The sequence below is a fragment of the Peromyscus leucopus genome, chromosome 6 (genome assembly GCF_004664715.2).
Source record: "Peromyscus leucopus breed LL Stock chromosome 6, UCI_PerLeu_2.1, whole genome shotgun sequence".
NCBI lineage: Eukaryota > Metazoa > Chordata > Mammalia > Rodentia > Cricetidae > Peromyscus > Peromyscus leucopus.
In genome coordinates this window covers 17,265,253-17,285,559 of record NC_051068.1, presented here as the reverse complement: position 1 = coordinate 17,285,559, position 20,307 = coordinate 17,265,253, and the positions used below count along the sequence as shown (strand labels likewise).

The 20,307-nt window shown below is 37.8% G+C and overlaps 1 protein-coding gene across 1 annotated transcript in view; it reads right to left on the bottom strand.

Annotated features, from left to right (window-relative positions):
* Positions 1-12,535: 12,535 nt before the first annotated feature.
* LOC114688574 (zinc finger protein 431-like) overlaps positions 12,536-20,307 on the bottom strand; it is a 34,676-nt gene continuing 26,904 nt past the window's right edge. The window contains exons 3-5 of the mRNA XM_037206548.1: positions 15,915-16,041; positions 15,648-15,708; positions 12,536-14,636 (exon numbers count right to left, since the gene is read on the bottom strand). Coding sequence (XP_037062443.1) covers positions 13,082-14,636; positions 15,648-15,708; positions 15,915-16,041 — 1,743 coding nt within the window. The 3' untranslated portion in view covers positions 12,536-13,081. The remainder of the gene's footprint in view (positions 14,637-15,647; positions 15,709-15,914; positions 16,042-20,307) is intronic.

Below are 20,307 nucleotides of genomic sequence, written 5' to 3'. Positions count from 1 at the left end.
TTTTATATTCCTGTTTAAGATAATTTGTATATTGATACAAATACAGAACTATATTTGTTATAATGTACATATATTTCTACTCTTATTTGAAATATTTTTATATTGATACAAATGTAAATTTATATCTATCATACTGTATGTATGTTCTACTTATGTTTAGGATATTCTGTATATTGATATATATTTAAGATTATTGTCATATTGCATATTGCATTATACATTCCTACTTCTATTATAAATATCTTGTGTATTGTCAAAATTTTGACGTCATTGCCCTTTACCATACATTTGCTTATAGATTGTTTACCTTGTTTTACATGAAGCATTAGTCCTTAGGTTATTTAGGTAGATAAGACTTCTAGATTTATTGTCACCTATGCTTGTCATATCTAGTTAGTTATTTAGGTTATTCAGATTTACAGATACATAGGTCGGATGGACAGGTAATCTTCAAACACTTCATAGACCTAGAGAATATGGCATTTAAATAACTTAGAATTCTGTTGACATGAGACACAATTGCACCTAGCAGCAACAATTTGATACCAAGAGAACGTTGGGCTTCTAAGACATTTCCATTTGGAAGTTTGTCTTCTTGGCACAAAATGGCCTGTTGGGCAAAGTTGAGCCCTTGCCTCAACTGCTGACAATACAAGTGCTGTCCTTCTGGAAAAGTGGAACACAAGGAAAAGTGACTTCTGAACTCTGCCAAGACAGAGTAAGATGGTCTTTCAGAATTCTGCTTCTGAAAATGGTCTGTCAGATACTCTAGGCCTATAGCCAATTTGAATGCACCAACAATGCTGAGAAATATTAGGTGACTGTCCAGGCTGCCAGCTGTCTCTGTCTATTTTTGCAAGATTCCCCAAAGTTGCTTGCATCCATCTTCTATTTCTCAGGTAGCATTATATTCCTTCTCACTTCTTTGATGGGATTGAAGACTAACAGTTATAGTTACTACTTAGTGTATATAATATATATAATATATATATATATATATATATAATCTTAGATGTATATATATATGATATATAGCTATCTATTTTAGTATATATAATATCTTAGATAGAACATTAAGTATTAGATTCAGGTTCTTTAGGAAAGGAAACCTTTTGGAATGATTTTTGTAACATACCATTTACCTATGCTCTAGACCTCTCTGGATTTTAGTATGTGTTTCTTGCTTGATATTGTTCACGTTGGTTGTAGTTCCATCTTATCTATTAAGCCTGGACAATATTTGATAACCATTCCCTTGTATATAGTCTTGTATTAGGTTAGAAACTTCTTATTTAGACAAAAGGGGAAGATGTAATCGGTAGCCATTCCAGCTTTGATATGGAAATTCCAACCCCCCATTGAGGGTTTGGTAATGGTCACGCCTACAAGGCAGGGCCAAGAGAGGAACCTGAAGACCCAAGATCCAGATGTGCCAGCTTTCTTGGTTTCTGGACCCTGGACACTGGAAGTAGACCAAGCAGAGTTCTTCAGAGAATACTGCTGGACTGTGCTACACCTTTCCCAAACCCTATTACCTATTCTTCCACTTGTGAGTTACCCCACAAAATAAACCTCCCTTTTAACTATGTGGAGTGGCCTCAATAATTTCATCAATACCGAGATACCATCTTACACTTGTCAGAATGGCTACGATCAAAAACACTGAAGACAGCTTATGTTGGAGAGGAAATAGAGCAAGGGAAACACTCACTCCTCCACTGTTGGTGGGAATACAAACTTGTACAGCCACTTTGGAAATCAGTATGGCAGTTTCTCAGATAACTGGGAATCAATCTTCCTCAAGACCTAGCTATACCACTCTTGGGCATATACCCAAGGAATGGTCAATCATACCAGAAGGACACATGCTCAACTATATTTATAGCAGAATTATTCATAATATCCCAAAGCTGGAAACAACCTAGATGCCCTTCAACTGAAGAGTGGATTAAAACAATGTGGTACATATACACAATGGAGTACTACTTAGCAGAGAAAAATAATGGCATCATGAAATTTACAGACAAATGGATAGAACTAGAAAATATCATCCCGAGTGAGGTAACACAGACTCAGAAGGACAAACATGGGATGTACTCACTCATAAGTGGATATTAATTGTATAAAACAAAGTATAACCAGACTGGAATCCACAGCTCCAGGGAGGCTAACTAGCAGGGAGAACCATAGGAAGGACACATGGATGGCCCAGCAAAGATGAAATGGATGAGGTCTACATAGCAAACTGGAGGTCAGGGGGGTAATGGCAGGGAAGGAATTATTGATGAGAACATAAGGAAATGGGAGGCTTGAACTGGAACAAGGACAGAGTGGGAGAGCACGGAAAGAGATACCATGATAAATGAAGACATCAGGGGAATGGGGAGAAACAGTGCTAGGGAAGTTCCCAAGAATCCACAAGGATGACCCCACCTTAGACTACTGGCAATAGTGTAGACAGTGCCTGAACTGTCCTACTCTGGTGATCAGATGGCTGAATGCTCTGTCATCATAGAGCCCTCTTCCAGTGACTGATGGAAGCAGATGCAGAGTTCCATGGCTGGGTTCCAGGCCAAGCTCCAGGAATCCAGTTGATAAGAGAGAGAAGGGATTCTATGAGCAAGAAATATCGAGACCATGATTGGAAAAAGTACAGAGAGGATCAGACAAACTAATGGACATGCATGAACTGTGGACCAATAACTGAGGAGTCCCCATGAGCCTTCATTCAGTGACTGAAGCAGATACAGAGATCCATGGCTGTGCACCAGGTTGAGCTCCAGGAGTTCAATTGATGAGAGAGAGGAGGGATTCTATGAGAAAGGGACATTGAGATCATGATGGAAAAATGTACAGATGGCCAGCCAAACTAGTAAAAATGCATGAACTGTGGACCAATAGCTGTGGAGCTCCCATGCTACTGGACTAGGCCCTCTGGATGGGTGAGACAATTCTTTAGCTTAAACTGTCTGTGAGACCCCCAGGTAGTGGGAACAGGATCCATCCCTGGTGCATGAGCTGGTTTTTTGGAGCCCAGTGCCTATGTTGTGATACCTTTTGGAGCCTTGGTGAAAGAATGAGGGACTTAGACCTGCCTCAACTGAATGTATCAGGCTCTGCTGACTCCCCATGGGAAACCTTGCCTTGGAGGAGGTGGGAAGCTGAAATAAGTTGTGAGGGAAAGCTGCAGGTGGGAAGAGAGTGGAGGGGGGATCTTTGGTTGGTATGTAAAATGAATAAAAATTTCTTAATAATAATAAAAAATCCAACGAAAAATGCTTAACTGTGTGTTTTTACCTGTGACATGTTGTCTACGTTGCAATGAGAGGACAAGTTAAAAATGTCTATTATCTACTTCTCCTATGGGAGTTTTAGAGATGAAATCCATAGTGTTGTTTGGCTGCAAGTAAATTCAATGGCACTTATTTGGGTTTAAATATTATTCATGTATGTGCTGGTGTGGGAGTGTGCATATGCCACACTCCAAGTGAAGAAATGAGAGAAAAATTTCTAGGAGTATTCTGGGTTTCTTCAAGATTGAATTCAGGTCATCAGGCTAAGCAGTAAAAATATTATGGAGAACATGGGCCAAAAAAGATTCCCATGAAATCCCTTGGCCTGTGGGCATTAATTTCGGATAATTTAGATCCAAACCCTGAAAAATAGAAAGAATCTTTTCCTAAGGCTCTGAGGCAGAGACAAAACCCTCTGCTCTGCCAGCAGAACCCCCAATCCCTTGAACAGTACCATTTAAACAGGGTCTGGTTTCTCTTGGCCATAAAGCTAAGTTTAAGGAACAGAAGTCTTGGGAGAAGACAAAGGAGGAACTGAAAAGCTTGAAAAGCCTAGTAACTTCTCTCACTCGAAAAAGTAGAAACTCCCCAAGTCTCTCCTCTTCCCTCTGTAGGGGTGGAATTAGACTCACCTGGGGAGGCATCTTTTAGAATGGAAAAGCAACCTGTAATTCACATAATACAGAGATCCTCTGAAGCAATTCGGACCCTCTCTGTCAACACTACATCTCCTCTTCAAGCTAGCCTTCAGGAAGCTGCTAGTAAGGGGGAAGAAATTCAAGGCTTTCAAATGTTCCCTGTCTTGGAAGAGCAGGACAGCCAAGGTAATATTATAAGAAGGCATGTTCCAATTCCTTTCAAATAGTTTAAGTAGTTAAAAACAGCATGTAGACAATATGGCCCAACTCTTCTTTTCAAAACAGCATTGTTAGAAAGCCTTGCTTTAGAAGTTTTGTCCCCAGGTAATTGAAAACAAATGGCTCAAGCATTTCTATCTGGCAGTGACTATCTGCTGTGGAAAAGTGAGTTTGTAGAATCGTGTCAGGCTATAGCTGAAATAAATTGGCCATCACCTTTGATATGCTTGCTGGGGAAGGCCCATATCAAGAGATGGGTCAACAGGTAAATTTTGATATAGTGATGTATGCTCAGGTTAATCCTGCTGCCAAAAGAGCTTGGAATACACATCCATCATCAGGAAGACAACCTAAGGGCCTGATGAGTTATTTCAAGATTTTGTTTCGAGATTAATGCAAATGGCAAGCAGGTTAATTACCAGTTAAGCAGAAGCTGGGCTTTTACTTGTAAAACAACTTTCATATGAAAACACCAATGTTCCATGCCAGGCCATAATATGTATGCCCTCTTAGAAAGTAGGGAAACATTTCTGACTATATCCAACTTTGTTCTGTAATAGGGCCATCCTACAATCAAGGAGTAGTCATAGCTGCAGCATTACAAGGAGAAATGGTGAGAGAAGTTCTGTACCAGCAAAGACATACTAATTCCAGACAAGGGAAAGATACTGGACCTCCTGGAAGTTGTTTTGGGTGTGGACAGATAGGACATTATATTAGAAGGTGCCCAGGCAAGAGTAGGGGCTTGGGATCAAATAGAGAGCCTGGGTTATGCCCAAGATGTAAAAGAGAGAAACATTGAACTAGTGAATGTATGTCAAGGGTAAATACCCAGAAGAGTCCATTTCAGGGAAAAGGACAGAGGGGCCCACCCCAGGCCCCAACAAGATAGACCTTGGGGTAATTCAGCAGTCAATCCTCTGGCAAAGAAATATATTCAAGACCTCTATAGAACAACACCAGGTAGTACTGGATTACATCTCAGTTCCTCCATCTATACAGTTCTGACCCCTGAAATGGGAATGCAAGCCCTCCCTACAGGTGTTTATGGACCTTTGCCACAGGGCTCTGTGGGGTTATTGTTGGGTAGAAGTTGTACTACCATGCAAGGAATTCTAGTTGCCCCTGGAGTGATTGATGCTGATTATATGGGAGGAATAAAGGTGATGACTCATTCACCCACAAGAATTTCAGTAATAAAGATTGGTCAGGGACTTGCATAGTTAATCTTACTTCCTCCAATACAAAAAAAAAATCTAATTAAAAGAGATAGGAGAGGAGAGGCTGGATTTGGTTCATCAGATGCCTGTTGGCTACAAGCCATAAAACCACAATGTGCAGAACTTATGTTAGTCATATATGGTAAAAGTTTCTCAGGTCTTTTAGATACAGGCAAAGATTTCTCTGTTATATCTGCTGGTCAATGGCCTGCTCTGTCACAAAAAATGGAGATTATTACACAGCTCCAAGGGATTGACCAAATTCAGTGTCCTGAGAAGAGCAGTAATGAGCTCTCCTGGAGAGATGAAGAGAGTCATGAAGAGAATTTTCTGCCATACATTGTCCCTCACTCACCTGTAAATTTGTGGGGTTGAAATGCTTGGAGCCATATGGGAGTATATTTATATCATACTGATACAACTATGAACAAAGAGTTCCTGACCAAAAGTTAGCAGAAATGTCAACTTTAACCCCTAAAGAAAAAAATGAATAAGGAAGGTGTGGAGCACTTTTAAAAAGGGTAATTGAGCAGCCTGTACTCCGTGCAGATCCTATAACTTGGAAATCTAATCAGCCTGTGTGGATAGATCATTGGCCCCTAACCGAAGAAAAACTGCAGGCTGTCCAGCAGTTAGTACAGAAACAGCTGGATGGTGGTTATATTGAACCTTCTAATTCTCTCTGGAATTCTATTTTCCTGATCAAAAAAAAGAAGTTAGGGAAATGGAGATTATTACAGGATTTGAGAAAAATTAATGAGACCATAGAACCAATGGGAGCTTTGCAGCCTGGATTGCCTACCCCTACTGCCATACCAGAAAATATGGATAAAACTATTTTGGATTCAAAGGATTATTTTTATACTATTCCTTTAGTTCTCCAGGACTGTCAAAGATTTGCATTTAGTGTTCCCTCAGTCAACTGTAAAGAACCCATGAAAAGATTCCATTGGAAGGTTTTTGCCCCTGGGAATAGTTAGTAGCCCAACAATGTGTCAGAAATTTGTAGCTCAAGCTATCCAAAGAGTTAGAGAGCAAGTTCAGCTGGATTATATTATTCATTACACGGATGATATTTTGCTTGGGCATAAAGACAAATTTTGCTTGATGCCTTAGGACAGATTCAGCACTGTCTTACTCATGCAGGGTTAATTATCACTCCAGAGAAAGTGCAAAGACAGCCACCTTTTCAATATCTACAACATGTATTATATCCTAAGGAAATAAAGCTTCAAAAATTGGAAATAAGAAAGGATGAGTTAAAAACTTTAAATGATTTTCAGAAATTATTGGGAGATATTCAATGGTTACACCCTTATTTAAAACTATTTGCTGGTGATTTGAAACTTTTAAGGGGTGTTTTAAAATGAGATATTCATCCTAATTCACCCAGAGAGTTAACTGAAGCAGGTAGGCAAGATCTCTTGCAAGTTGAAAAGGCTATTCAAAACCAGCAAGTACATTACATTAATTATGCCCTACCTCAGTGTACATATATTTTACCCACTAGACATGCTCCTACAGAAGTATTATGGCAAAACAATACTCTCTTATGGTTACATCTTCCTGTTTCACCAATCAATGCATTGAATCCCTACTATGATTCTGTAGCTTGTTTGGCAGAAAAAAGCAGAATTGAATTTAGACGTTATTTTGGTAAAGAACCTATGGTAATTAATGTTCCTTTACAAAGCAGCAAGTTGATTGGCTTTTTCAAAATAGTGATTCTTGGACAATTGCTTTTTCTGTTTTCAGGCCAAATTGATAATCAGTTCCCATCTGATCCATTGTTGCAATTTATTCAAATGCATTCCTTTGTATTTCCTAAAATCACTATGAAAGACCCCGTAGAAGATGCTATGCTAGGTTTTACTGATGGATCTTCTAATGGAAAGGCTGCTTATGTTATTAATGGAAAAAGTTATGTAGTACAAACAACTCCAGCTTCTGCACAGATAGTGGAATTACAGGCAGTGAACATGACTTTTCAGGTTCTTATAAACAGGTCATTTAATTTATATATAGGCAGTCAATATATTTATAGAGCTCTTCAAATCATAGAAAATTTTCCCTATATTGGGACTAACAACAATCAAGTTAAAAAGTTATTTCAACAAATTCAAGATGCTTTTCATAAAAGAAAGCTGCCATGCTTTGTGGGCCATATTAGAGCTCACTCCAGTCTTCTTGGTCTTTAGCTGAGAGTAATGCAGTGGCTGATAAGTTAACAAGGATAGTAGAATTATCCCAAGTGGAATCGGCTCAACAGTCACATACTCTTCATCATCAAAATAGCAAAACCTTAAGAAAACAACTTGATCTTACCAAGGAAGCAGCTTGAAAAATAGTTAAATAATGTGGGGGTATGTCCAAAATATTTTCTTGTCCCTCACTTAGGGGTAAACCATCGAGGTCTTCTTCCTAATCATCTACAGCAAATGGATGTCACTCATATTGCAGTATTTGGCAAATTAAAATATGTATATGTGACCATTGACACTTATTTAGGATTTTTAATGACTAGTGCACAATCTGGGGAAGCTACAAAGCATGTAATTACACACTGTTTGAAGTGTTTTTTGTATATGGGTATAACAAAAATTATTACAATTGATAATGGCTCTGGATATAGTAGTAAAGCATTTCAACACTTTTGTACCCAATGAAAAATTGAACATAAAACAGGTATTCCTTATAATCCTCAGGGACAAGGTATTGTAGAAAGGGCTCATAGCAGTCATAAAATACAGCTTCAAAAACTAAAAATAAAAAAGGAAGAAATTTACCCTCAATCACCACATAATGCATTAAATCATGCTCTTTTCATTCTGAATTTTTTGAATATGGATGTCTGTGAGCAGTCTGCCATGGATAGATTTTGGCACAGTGGTACCAAAGTGACCTTTGCTCAAGTGAAATGGAAGGATCCCTGCTCAGGATTATGGAAGGGATCCGATCCAGTGCTAATATAAGTTCGAGGACATGTTTGTGTTTTTTCACAAGAGGATAACAAAGCTTGGTGGTTACTGGAGCATTTGGTAAGGAGCATGGAACTAAGGAAGGTCAGCTCCAATGACATTCCCATAGAGGAACTAGAATGGATGTGGCTGAATTAGTGTTTCAAAGGTTTTTTCACTGGTTAATGCAAAATGTAAGGAAATGGAGTTTAGAGCAATGCCACTTTTTGGCTTTTTGGCTCCTTTGGCGAAATACTTTATATCACCTAAAAGCTGTGTAAGATTTTTGCTAAGAGATTACAGCTGTTCAATATGGTACTTTCACTCTCAGCCTGAAGCAAAGCTTTTCAGTAGAGCAAACCAAAAGTACTGCTGTAACAGAAACTTTTGTCTAAATTGAAGCACTTAGGGGAGCTATTATGAAGTGGGGTGAAGGGACAGCCTCTAGTTAAAAGCCATTTACCACTGAGAGCGCATCTCTGCTGGTTCCAGAATGGCTGAAAGAACTCAGCAACTTTGGGGTGTGGCTTCATCCAAGAATGTTACAGTCCCCTAGCAACAAGTGTTACAACTCCATATCAACAACAGTCACTAAATCCCAGTGTTGTATATCAAAGCTGACTATAAACTCTGAACTTTAGAAATGATTTGTGTACTTCCTGTTGTGTTAGGAGTGTCTTTCTCATAGTTCTATAGTATAAGTTTGGTAGAAATCTTTTAGGTGTTTGATAAGTTAGATATATGCTAATAGAAGTATAGAATGTCTTTAAGACATGTAGTAATAAGTAATAAAAAATAAAGACATGTAGTATATTTGCTACGGTAGTCCTATAATAAACTTGTATAAAGTAAAGATGCTAGTTGCAAATGTAAGTTTAAATAAGAATGTAAGGAGTAAATATATAAGTAAATGTAAGTTTAAATAAGATTGTAAGAAGTAACTATATATTTGCTAAGGAGTTTCTTTAAGAATATTAGCTTGTAAGAAGCATAAATGAGTATATGTTGATATGTTATATGTGAGTTTGTAAAAAAGTATACATGTTGAGTGTGAGTGTATGCTTAATGTATATAGTGAAAAGATGTAAGTGTTTGAATGTGAGTCTATGCTTATTATATCAAGCTGGAAGTCTGAGCATTTTCAAAAGCTCCAGAAGCTGCTAAGATGCTAAGAATTGCAGACAACAGAAACTGTATGACAATCACAGACATGAATCTGCAACTGAGACCCATTGGAAAATCAATGCAGCAAAGAAAAACCTGAGCTAGCAGCAAAAATGGTGCAGTTTAAAATGTTACTATAACTAAAGATGTCTTTGGCTGGAGAATGAAAGCTGCAGAGATGCTTGTTTGAACTAAAATTGTTAGCTGCAAAAAGTTTTTGATTGTAAACCATTTCTTCATATTTGGAAGGCTGGCACCATGATTTATTATTTAATTTTCGGTATTAAGAAATAAACAAAAGTGATTTCTTTGCAATGGAATGACCTAGGAACTGTTTTCTGAAATTATTCGTGTTAAAAAAAAAATTGAACTGTTTAAATGAAGAAATTAATTGTTTCTACCGAGGCTTGAGATGCAGTTTTTCATATGAATATATGCTTTATTAACTGTGGTGGTTAATGAAATATTATGTTTTAAAAATGGAACTTTTAATGGAACTGTTTATGTAAAAATGGAATTACTTATGAAACTGGTGTTGTGTTTAAAAGGAAAAGTTTGGATTTTCTTCTTATTAGGTTCAAGAATTTGTTTAAAAAATTATAAAGAAAAGAGGGAGTAATGAGTGAATTAAGGTTGAGTGTATTGATAGTAATCCACCCTGGTTTGAAGTTAATGAAATATTTAAGTTTGATGTGAATATATCATAAGTTTTTCCTATGTTCTCTTAGCAAGAAATGCAAATGGTTCTGTTAAGTGTTTTATTTGAGATGGAAGATTGACAGAATTGTAACTATGTATAGCGAAATTTGTTAACCTGTTGATGTTAATGATAAAACTAAGGGAATCTTTAAGTTTGCAAATACATTAAGAGTTTTTGCTTTAGAAAAGGCTGGATGCAGCTAAGACTGCTTTAGTCACCTTGGACCCAATCCAAAAAAGAAATGCCATCTTTATTATTCTCAATTATCATACTGGAAGAAATGACAGCTATGGAGATTGCTATGAACTATTAATGAGGAGTTGTTTTTTATATATTAGAAAGGGGCACCTGTGGGAGCCCATTTTCAGGTTTCCTTGTGGCTTTACCCAACAGGTATGCATAGAGAGGATGATTGGACAATGGGTGTTAGTGCAGGTGTCTGAGATGGTCTGTACTCGGCTGTGCTGGAGGGACGTCTTTTGCTCCAACCCTTAGCATTTCTGTAAGTACCCTAGGGCAGAGACAGTCGGCGCCTATTGGAATAGGTTCCAGGCCTTCTCGGGTTATCCTGTATTTTCTTTCTGTTTCTCCCCACTCTGAATCCTTCTATCTAATATTTTCTGCTGCTCCTACTCAAGAGCATTCTGGGGAAATGTGGGGGTGGTGTGTAGCCCCCACAATTTGGGGAGGTTTAGGTAATGCTTGCCCTGCTGGAAGAAGTATGTCCCTGGGGGTGAACATTAGAGAGAGTTCATATCCACACACCATTTCCAGTTCCCACTTTCACTTTGATACCACAGGTGGAAGGTGTGAATTCTTAGCTTCCTGCTTTAGCTGCCATGTTTGACACTTTTTGCCATGCCACTTTCATGGTGATCCTGTATCTTTCTGGATCCAAGGGCCAACTATTCCACAAGTTGACACAGACATGTTTTATCACAGCAACAGAAAAGGCACTAATACACATCAAGTTTTATATCTGGATGCCTTAATTTCATGTAATTGAAGAGAACTGTGGAATAGAAACAGTCTAGCTCATCGTTTAAATTCATAAGTTTTTGTCCATATGAGTTTGGAGGTGCAAATAAAAAAAGAGGGGCATCATAATGCTTGAACAGATTGGTGACACTTGTCAAATATTTTCTCCAGAGTAATCTTGTATAACTGAATGTAAGTCTGTTGAGTAAAGATCTTACCAAACTCTTTATGGCCAGATTTCCCTCAGTATTAGGTTTTTTTTAGGCCCTCAAAGATTAATATAAAATGTAAAGCCTTAGCAGACAAATTACACATTAAGTTTTGTTCTTGTATAAAGGCTAATATAGACTGCAAAACTTTACCACATTCACTACGTTTACAGGGTTTCTCTGAGTGTGATTTTTTTTCTCATGATTTCAAAGACTGCTGATTCATGCAAAGGGTTTATACTATATTGATTACAATCATAGGATCTCTCTCCAGTATGTGTTTCTTTATGCCTTCAGAGACTACCTGCACATGCAAAGGCTTTACCACATGGATTACATTCATAGGCTTTCTCTCCAGTATGTGTTCTTTCATGTACTTGAAGACTGGTCTGTTGTGAAAAGGCTTCACATGGATTACATTCACAGGATTTCACTCCAATGTGTGTTCTTTTATATATTTGGAGACTATTAGCACATGTAAAGCCTTAACCACATTAATTTTATTAATTAGGTTTCTCTTTAGAATGTATTCTTTCATGTATTTAGAGAGGATTGTGGTATGAAAAGGCATTATCACATTGATTATATTTGAAGGGCTTCTCACTAGTACGAGTTCTTTTATGTATTCAGAGACTACTGGCACATCCAGGTTTTACCTCATTGATAACATTCATAGGGTTTCTCTCTTGTATGTGCTATTTTATGGATTTGGAGGTGATTGTGTTTTGAAAAGGCTTTATCTAATTGATTAGATTCATAGGGTTTTGTAGCTAGAGTTTTCTTGCCTGGCCCACAGCTGCTCAGACACATCCAAGTAAACATAGAGACTTATATTGCTTACAAACTGTATGGCCATGGCAGGCTTCTTGCTAATTGTTCTTATATCTTAAATTAATCCATTTCTATAAATCTATACCTTGCCACGTGTCCCGTGGCTTACCGGCATCTTCACATGCTGCTTGTCATGGCAGCGGCTGGCAGTGTCTCTCTGACTCAGCCTTCTACTTCCCAGAATTCTTCTCCTCCTTGTCCCACCTATACTTCCTCCTGCCTGGCTACTGGCCAATCAGTGTTTTATTTTTTAACCAATCAGAACAACATATTTGACACACAGACCATCCCACAGCAGGGTTTCTCTCCAGTATATGTTATTTTATGTATTTAAAGATGACCTTGAATTGCAAAGGCTTTACCACACTGATTACAGTCTTAGGGTTTTTCTCCAGTATGTATTCCTTTATGTGTTCTGAGATTGTTGAGACATACAAAGGTTTTGCCACATTCATTAAATTCATAGTTTCTGTCCAGAATGCATTCCTTTTGTATTTGGACATGACTGAGTCATATAAAGTCTTTATTACATTGATTGCATTTGTAAGGTTCCTCTTCAGTATGAGTTCCTTTATGTATGCAGAGATTACCAGCACATATAAAGGCTTTATCACATTGACTACATTTATGGGGTTTCTTCTCTAGATTGTGTTCTTTCATGTATTTGGAGATGACAGTGTTGTGAAAAGCCTTTATTACATTGATTACATCTGTAGGGTTTCTCTCCAGTATGTGTTCTTTCATGTCTTCAGAAACTATTGGTACATGCAAAGGCTTTACCATATTGATTACATTCAGAGGGTTTCTATCCAGTATGTGTTCTTTCATGAATTTAAAGGTTACTGTGTTGTGAAAAGCGTTTATCACATTAATTATATCTGTAGGATGTCTCTCCAGTAATGTGTTCTTTCATGTCTTTGGAGATAACTGTGTCGTGAAAAGGCTTTATCACATTGATTACATTTGTAGGGTTTCTCTCCAGTATGTGTTCTTTCATGTCTTCGGAGACTACTGGAACATGCAAAGCCTTTACCACATTGATTACATTCATGGGGTTTCTCTACAGAATGTGTTATTTCATGTATTTGGAGATGAAAGTGTTGTAAAAAGGCTTTATCACATTGATTACATTTGTAGGGTTTCTCTCCAGTATGTTTTCTTTCATGTATTTGGAAACTATCAACACATGCAAAGCCTTTATCACATTGATTACATTTGTAGGTTTTCTCTCCAGAATGTGTTCTTTCATGCATTTGAAGAAGACGGTGTCGTGAAAAGTTTTTATGACACTGACTACATTTATAGGGTTTCACTCCAGAATGTGTTCTTTCATGAATTCGGAGACGACTGTATTGTGAAAAGGCTTTATCACATTGACTACATTTGTAGGGTTTCTCTCCGGAATGTGTTCTTTCATGTCTTTGGAGAAGACTGTGTCCTGAAAAGGCTTTATCACATTGATTACATTTGTAGGGTTTCACTCCAGAATGTGTTATTTCATGTTTTCGGAGACTACTGGAATATGCAAAGGCTTGATCACAATTATTACATTTGTAGGGTTTCTCTCCAGAATGTGTTCTTTCATGTTTTCGGAGACTACTGGAACATGCAAAGGCTTGATCACATTGATTACATTTGTAGGGTTTCTCTCCAGAATGATTTCTTTCATGTATTTGGAGTTGAGTGTGTCGTAAAAAGGCTTTATCACATTGATTACATTTGTAGGGTTTCTCTCCAGTATGTGTTCTTTCATGAATTTGGAGAGTACTGGCACATGCAAAAGCTTTATCACATTGATTACATTTGTAGGGTTTCTCTCCAGAATGCATTCTTTCATGTATTTGGAGACGACTGGGTCTTAAAAAGGCTTTATCACATTGATTACATTTGTAGGGTTTCTCTCCAGTATGTGTTCTTTCATGCATTTGGAGATAACTGTGTTGTGAAAAGGCTTTATCACATTGATTACATTTGTAGGGTTTCTCTCCAGTATGTGTTCTTTCATGTCTTTGGAGATTACTGGTACATGCAAAGGCTTTACCACATTGATTACATTCATAAGGTTTCTCTCCAGTATGTCTTCTTTCATGTCTTTGGAGTCTACTGGTACATGCAAAGGCTTTACCACATTGATTACATTCATAGGGTTTCTCTCCAGTATGTGTTCCTTTTTGTATTTGAAAATGATCATAACTTGTGAAGGCTTTACCACACTGATTACTCTCATTGATTTTCTTTCCTGTATGTGTTTCTTCACGTATTTGGAGACTACTGTTGTGTGAAAAGGCTTCATCATATTGAATACAACTATAGAGTTTTTCTCCAGTATGAATACTTTCATTATTCTGAAGATGACCATAATATAAAAATGCTTTTGCACATTGAGTATATTCAGAGAGTTTCTCCCCAATATGATGTTCTTTGTATCTGTAAAGATAATTGGCACATGTAAAAGCTTTATCGCATTCAGTACACTGATGAATATTTATATCTGTATGAATTAATTTAAAAATTTTGTCTAATTTTTAAGACAAATAAGATCTTAAAGTTTACACTCATAGTGTTTCCCTTCATTTAGGGCTGTTTTGTATCTTTGAAAGTATCCGTAATGGTAAGAGCCTTTATTATAGGGTCCATATTTATAGAATCTTTTATCTATATGAGATTCTTCACATATTTGAAGAGAACTGGAAGAACTCAAAGCTTTAACATACTTATTGCACTCATAAGTTTTCCAATAGTGAGAGTCATACTCCACTAGCAAAGTGAACCAGGACAATAGACCTATTTATACATTCCAATACTCATAGAGCTTTTCTCCAGTTTGGGTGTCTTGATGTATTCCCAATGAAGTTGGAAAATCAATTAAATTTAAACTGTATCACATTCAAAAATCCTACTCAAAGTGGGGACTATTACTTAGCCTCTAATTATTCTGTGTGTGTGTGTGAGAGAGAGTTATATTGCATCCTTCCTATGCTCACATGGCTTGTATCCACAGTAGTATATGATATACTGATAAAGGAAAAGAAGCAAATAAAATGTTTGCCCACTGCATTCACACAACTTGACTTTTTGTTCCTCATAGATATATACTTGGATATATACTTCTCACCTATTCAACACATATTCCTTTTACAATATCTGAGTGGCATGAAATTAAACAGATTGGTTGTTCAACAGAAGAACTATCATGGAGCTGTAATTAAAATGAGAATATCAGTGAAGGCATTGTTTCACTGTGTTCTTTCTTAGAGGAATGCCTTGAGAACACATATCAGCTACCTGACATTGAGGCATTTGGTTTTGTGAGAATTTAACAATCATCAGTACACGTTAAACTGTGCTTATTGACATTGTCACTTTTATTTAAAACTTCTGAGACACATTAAAATTTCTCCATAGGCACATTTGTATCAGCCAGCACATGAAAAGTACCTTCTAAGTTTTCCAGAACTTTGACAATGTTCTTCAATATCATGGTCTTCCCAACTGTAGCCTAAAATACAGTACCAGAAAATATATCATATATTATGGGAAACTGTGCAAAAGTTAAGTTATTATCTTCAGTGAACCTTAGAACAATGCCAGATTTATTCACTTCATTCTTCTTCTTTCTCAATTGAAATTACAAAAGTGTATCAATAACTACGGAAGAGTTGTCCTTTTATTTTAAAATGTAATACAAAAGAAATTCAGTCTTACCTACAGCAGTAAGGTTTCTGTAGGTCTCCCACATTACATCTTTGTAGAGATTCTTCTGGGAAGGATCCATCAAAGTCCACTCCTCCCAAGTGAAGTCGATATGCACATCATCATAGGTCACTGCAGTCTAAAATATCCCATACATGTGTATAATAGAAAGTGTGATACTGACAGCATGGTGATATATACTTCTTTGGCAGTATATTCATATAATTCTGGGGCTCCCCACAGTTATTCCATGACACAAAAGTTCTAATCATCAACTCATTTTAGAAAACAGAAGCTGAACAATGAGGCTCACATCTGTCATTTCTAAACATTTTGTCTAGGATATAGCCTTGCAGGAGAAATGTCTATTAAGAGATATAAGGAGGGGCTGGAGAGATGGCTCAGTGGTTAAGAGCACTGGCTGTTCTTCCAGAAGTCCTGAGTTCAATTTCCAGCAACTACATGGCTCACAACCATCTGCAATGAGATCTGGTGCCCTCTTCTGGCCTGCAGGCAGACATGCAGACAGCACACTGTATACATAGTAAATAAATAAATAAATAAATAAATAAATAAATAAATAAATAAATCTTTTTTTTTTCTGAGACAGGGTTTCTCTGTGTAGCTTTGTGCCTTTGCTGAATCTCGCTCTGTAGACCAGGCTGGCCTCAAACTAACAAAGATTCGCCTGACTCTGGCTCCCGAGTGCTGGGATTAAAGGCATGTGCCACCAATGCCCAGCTAGGCTCACAACCAACAATCTTTTTTTAAAAAAAGAGAGATATAAGAGAGGCAAGCAAACAGATCAAAGTACACATTAGGGAAATTGAATGAACAATTACTAACTACAAAAAATATGGGCAAGTTGGGTGTACTGACTCAAGTCTTTAATCCCAGCACTCACAAGGCAAAGGCAGGAGAATTTAATTGAGTTTGCTGCCAGCCTGCCTATGCAATGAATTTCAGGTTAGCCAGTTACATATTAGTAAGACTCTTTCTCCCCCATAAAAATAAATTGTACAAGAAAGGTAGAAAGAACTCACAGGTTTCTATGGAAGTTTCTACAAAGAATTATGCATACACTCCAGTTCTGTTTTGATCTTCCAGAAACCAGTTTAAATTATAACAATAATAAGATCTTACTAAAAGGGAATGCATGTTTAAAGTTACAAGTGAACAGATGAAAACATTAGCAATATAAATGTTGATCATAAAAAATAACATAGGACAGTAGAAATGGCTCAATATTTAAGAGCTCTTGCTGGTCTGACAGACAGTTGGGCTCATCATAAATGGGGGCTTACAACTATTGATTACTACAAGTTCAGGGATTATGAAACTATCTTCTGATTGCTGTGAGGACCAGGCACACATGTGGTACATATCCATGCATACAAGCAAAAGATGCACATTCCTCAAAAGAACTAAAAATTCAATTGAATGACTCAGAAGACTCACGCAGTTTGAATGTCATGAGTATGCCATCCTGGGAAAGAGAATGATACATTTTGCCATAATTCAAAATTCATGATGAGGGTGAAGCTCAGTAAAACAGCATATGCTTGACATGTAGAAATACCTATACAACAAGCCCATCACCCAATAATATAAAACCAAAAAAGCCCAGGCATGATGGCCAACATTTAATCACAGGACTTAAGAGCCAGAATAATTTGGATGTATGAGTTTAGGTCAGCCTGGTATACAGAGGTACTATCAGGACAGCCAGAGCTACAGAGAAACCTTCTCTTCAAAAACAAAAATAAAAACAACAAAATGGACAAAAACTCAGGTTACAAAATGTCTTAGCACTGAATATCAATTGCTTCAACTATATCTTACGGGATTTAGTGATACCATGTATAGCAGTGGTATAAGAAATGACAGCCAGACACAAAGAACATGAGCTAAGGACAAGGGCTGTGGATTTCACAGGTGACTGGGCTGAACCAGTACCTGTGCTTGAGGCCATCTGTGCTGGCTGGGAAGACGTCTGTGTGACCGTGCTCTGGTATGGGTCTGGTGGCTTGCTCATTGTGGACATTGTTGCTGGGGTTGGGGAAACAGTTGCAGTATCATTTTCCTGAGTCTCAGACAGGATTTTGCTGTGAACAGTTTTTCAGGGTGGCTGTGGTTGGTGAAGAGGTGTTTGTAACTGCCAAATTTGTCATGGGTAAAGGTCTGTTTATGTCAGTAACTTTGTCTAGTGTTAATGAGAGTGGAGTTAAAGTTGACTTCTCAGGAAGAGTGGGTGTCCCAGTTCCAGATGAAGGGATGGTATCCTCTGGTGTGCTTAATGCTATTGAAAGTATTGTCATGGTCCTATTTGTTTTTCTGAGGACTAGAGATACTGATGATCCTATTCCAGTGTTGTGGACTTTGGTTCCTAGAGGCATGATAACATTAGAAATTGTCTGTACTGACTGGAAAGGTGTCTGTGTGATTATGCTGTGGTGTGTGTCTGGTGACTTGCTCATTGTAGGGGTTGTTGCTGTGGTTGGAGGTACAGCTGCATAAGAAATGGATTGAGGCTAAAGACACTCAAATTCCTTCCCCAGTGAGGAATTTCATCCAGAAAGACTCTTCCTACTAAAGGGTCCCCAAGCACCCAAAAGAAAGCCACCAAGGTGAGAGAAGTATTCAAATACATTATCCTATCTGGGAGGGTTGTCATTCAATTGAAACCATCCTGAACATAGACTTATGTTCACCCCATGATCAAAACACATTTAGTCAATCTTCAGTGATCCTCATAGACTTCAACAGCACCTACAATTTCAAATGTTCAAGGTCTCTTTGGAGATTCTGGTGATTCCTTGACTCTGACATCTTGTAAAATCAGAAAAGAAGTTACATCTTTCCAAAATACACTGGCACAGAATACCTATTATCATTCCCAAAGAGGAAGTGGAACACAGTGAGTGAAGACTGGACCAAGGCAAGCCTGAAACTCAGCAGGGTAAACACCAAATCCAGCAGCTCTGTCTCAGACATATGGGGCTTCTGTTTCAAAGCTTGGGTGTCTCATTTTCCTGAAATTTTGCATATATCCTTTTGGCTACTTCTATTCCTTATATGCAGCGCTCCATGACACATGTCTCACAGCTTTGGTATCTCAACATTTTGTGGTCTCAAAATGCAACCTGGGCTTCATGCTCAAAGCTTCAAGCAATGAACTTTCACAGGATCCTCACTGGGGCTCTGGCTCTGCCAAACAGAGATGACTGCAAAAGTGCTAAACTGAAACCACAGATCAGGAATCCATGACCAGAAATTTTGATTCTTATTTCAAGGACCAGCACAAGTTTGGCTTCTTAATTGAGATGGACCTTACAGAGTTTGGACAACACTTGCAGCAGGTTTTGTATGAAGCTGCTTCCTGGGAATAGGAATCACTTTGCCTAATCCTCTCATCAATTGAAGGCTTAACATGACACCCTTAGGGTACCTAGATAGGCTTTCTTCTCTTTAATGGTGATCTCCTTGAAAATTCCTATCTGTTTCAGCACGTGACTGCCATCAGAAACTACCTTTTCATTGTCACTGGTTTCTGAAAAAATTATTGCTTTTTTCACTGTAGACCTGAATGAGTCATCAGAAATAAGCAAGCAACAGATTCAATATTACATCTAAGAAATGAGCCCATTACTTTTTAATTTGGCCTTACTCAATTTCTCAGGGCAAGGGCAGAATAAGGAAGATTCTAGGCCAAATAAGACACAAATGGCCGCTAGCTTAATGTTTCATAGAGTCTACTTCTCACTAAAATCTATGACCTTGACCTCCTCTGTGTGCATTACTCTCAAGTCTCATCTTCCTCATCCTACAAGAACAGCCTATTAAGTTCTGTGTATAGTGTTCTATGACTTTTGTCATTTAAGTCCTGATATCTTCTACATTCCCAGATTCTTCCCAGCAACACAATCACTTGTGGTGTTCCATTTTTTGTTCTAACTTGTTTCTCTGCTGCTGTGATTAAATCCTCTAATCAAAATCATCTCGGGTAAGTTTATTTAGCTGATTCTGCCAGGTCACAATCCATCATTGTGGTATAGAAAACGAAGATTAAAACCATGAGCAAACACTGTGTCCTGGCCTTCTCACTTGCTTTGTCACTGTTTTTTGCTCAGCCAGCTCTCCTATCCATCCCAGGTCCACTTGATTAGAGATATTGCCAGCTCACTGGAAGAGCCTTCCCACATCAATTATCAACACAATCTCTTACAGACATAGCTGTTCCTGACAATTATGAATAAACCAGCTTTGAACATAGTTAAGCAAGTGTATTTGTGGCAGGATGGAGAAACATTTGGGGGATATATGCCCAAGAGTGTTAATAGCTGGGTTTTGAGGTAGATAGATCCCCAATTATCTGAGGAACTGGTATACTGATTTCCATAATGGC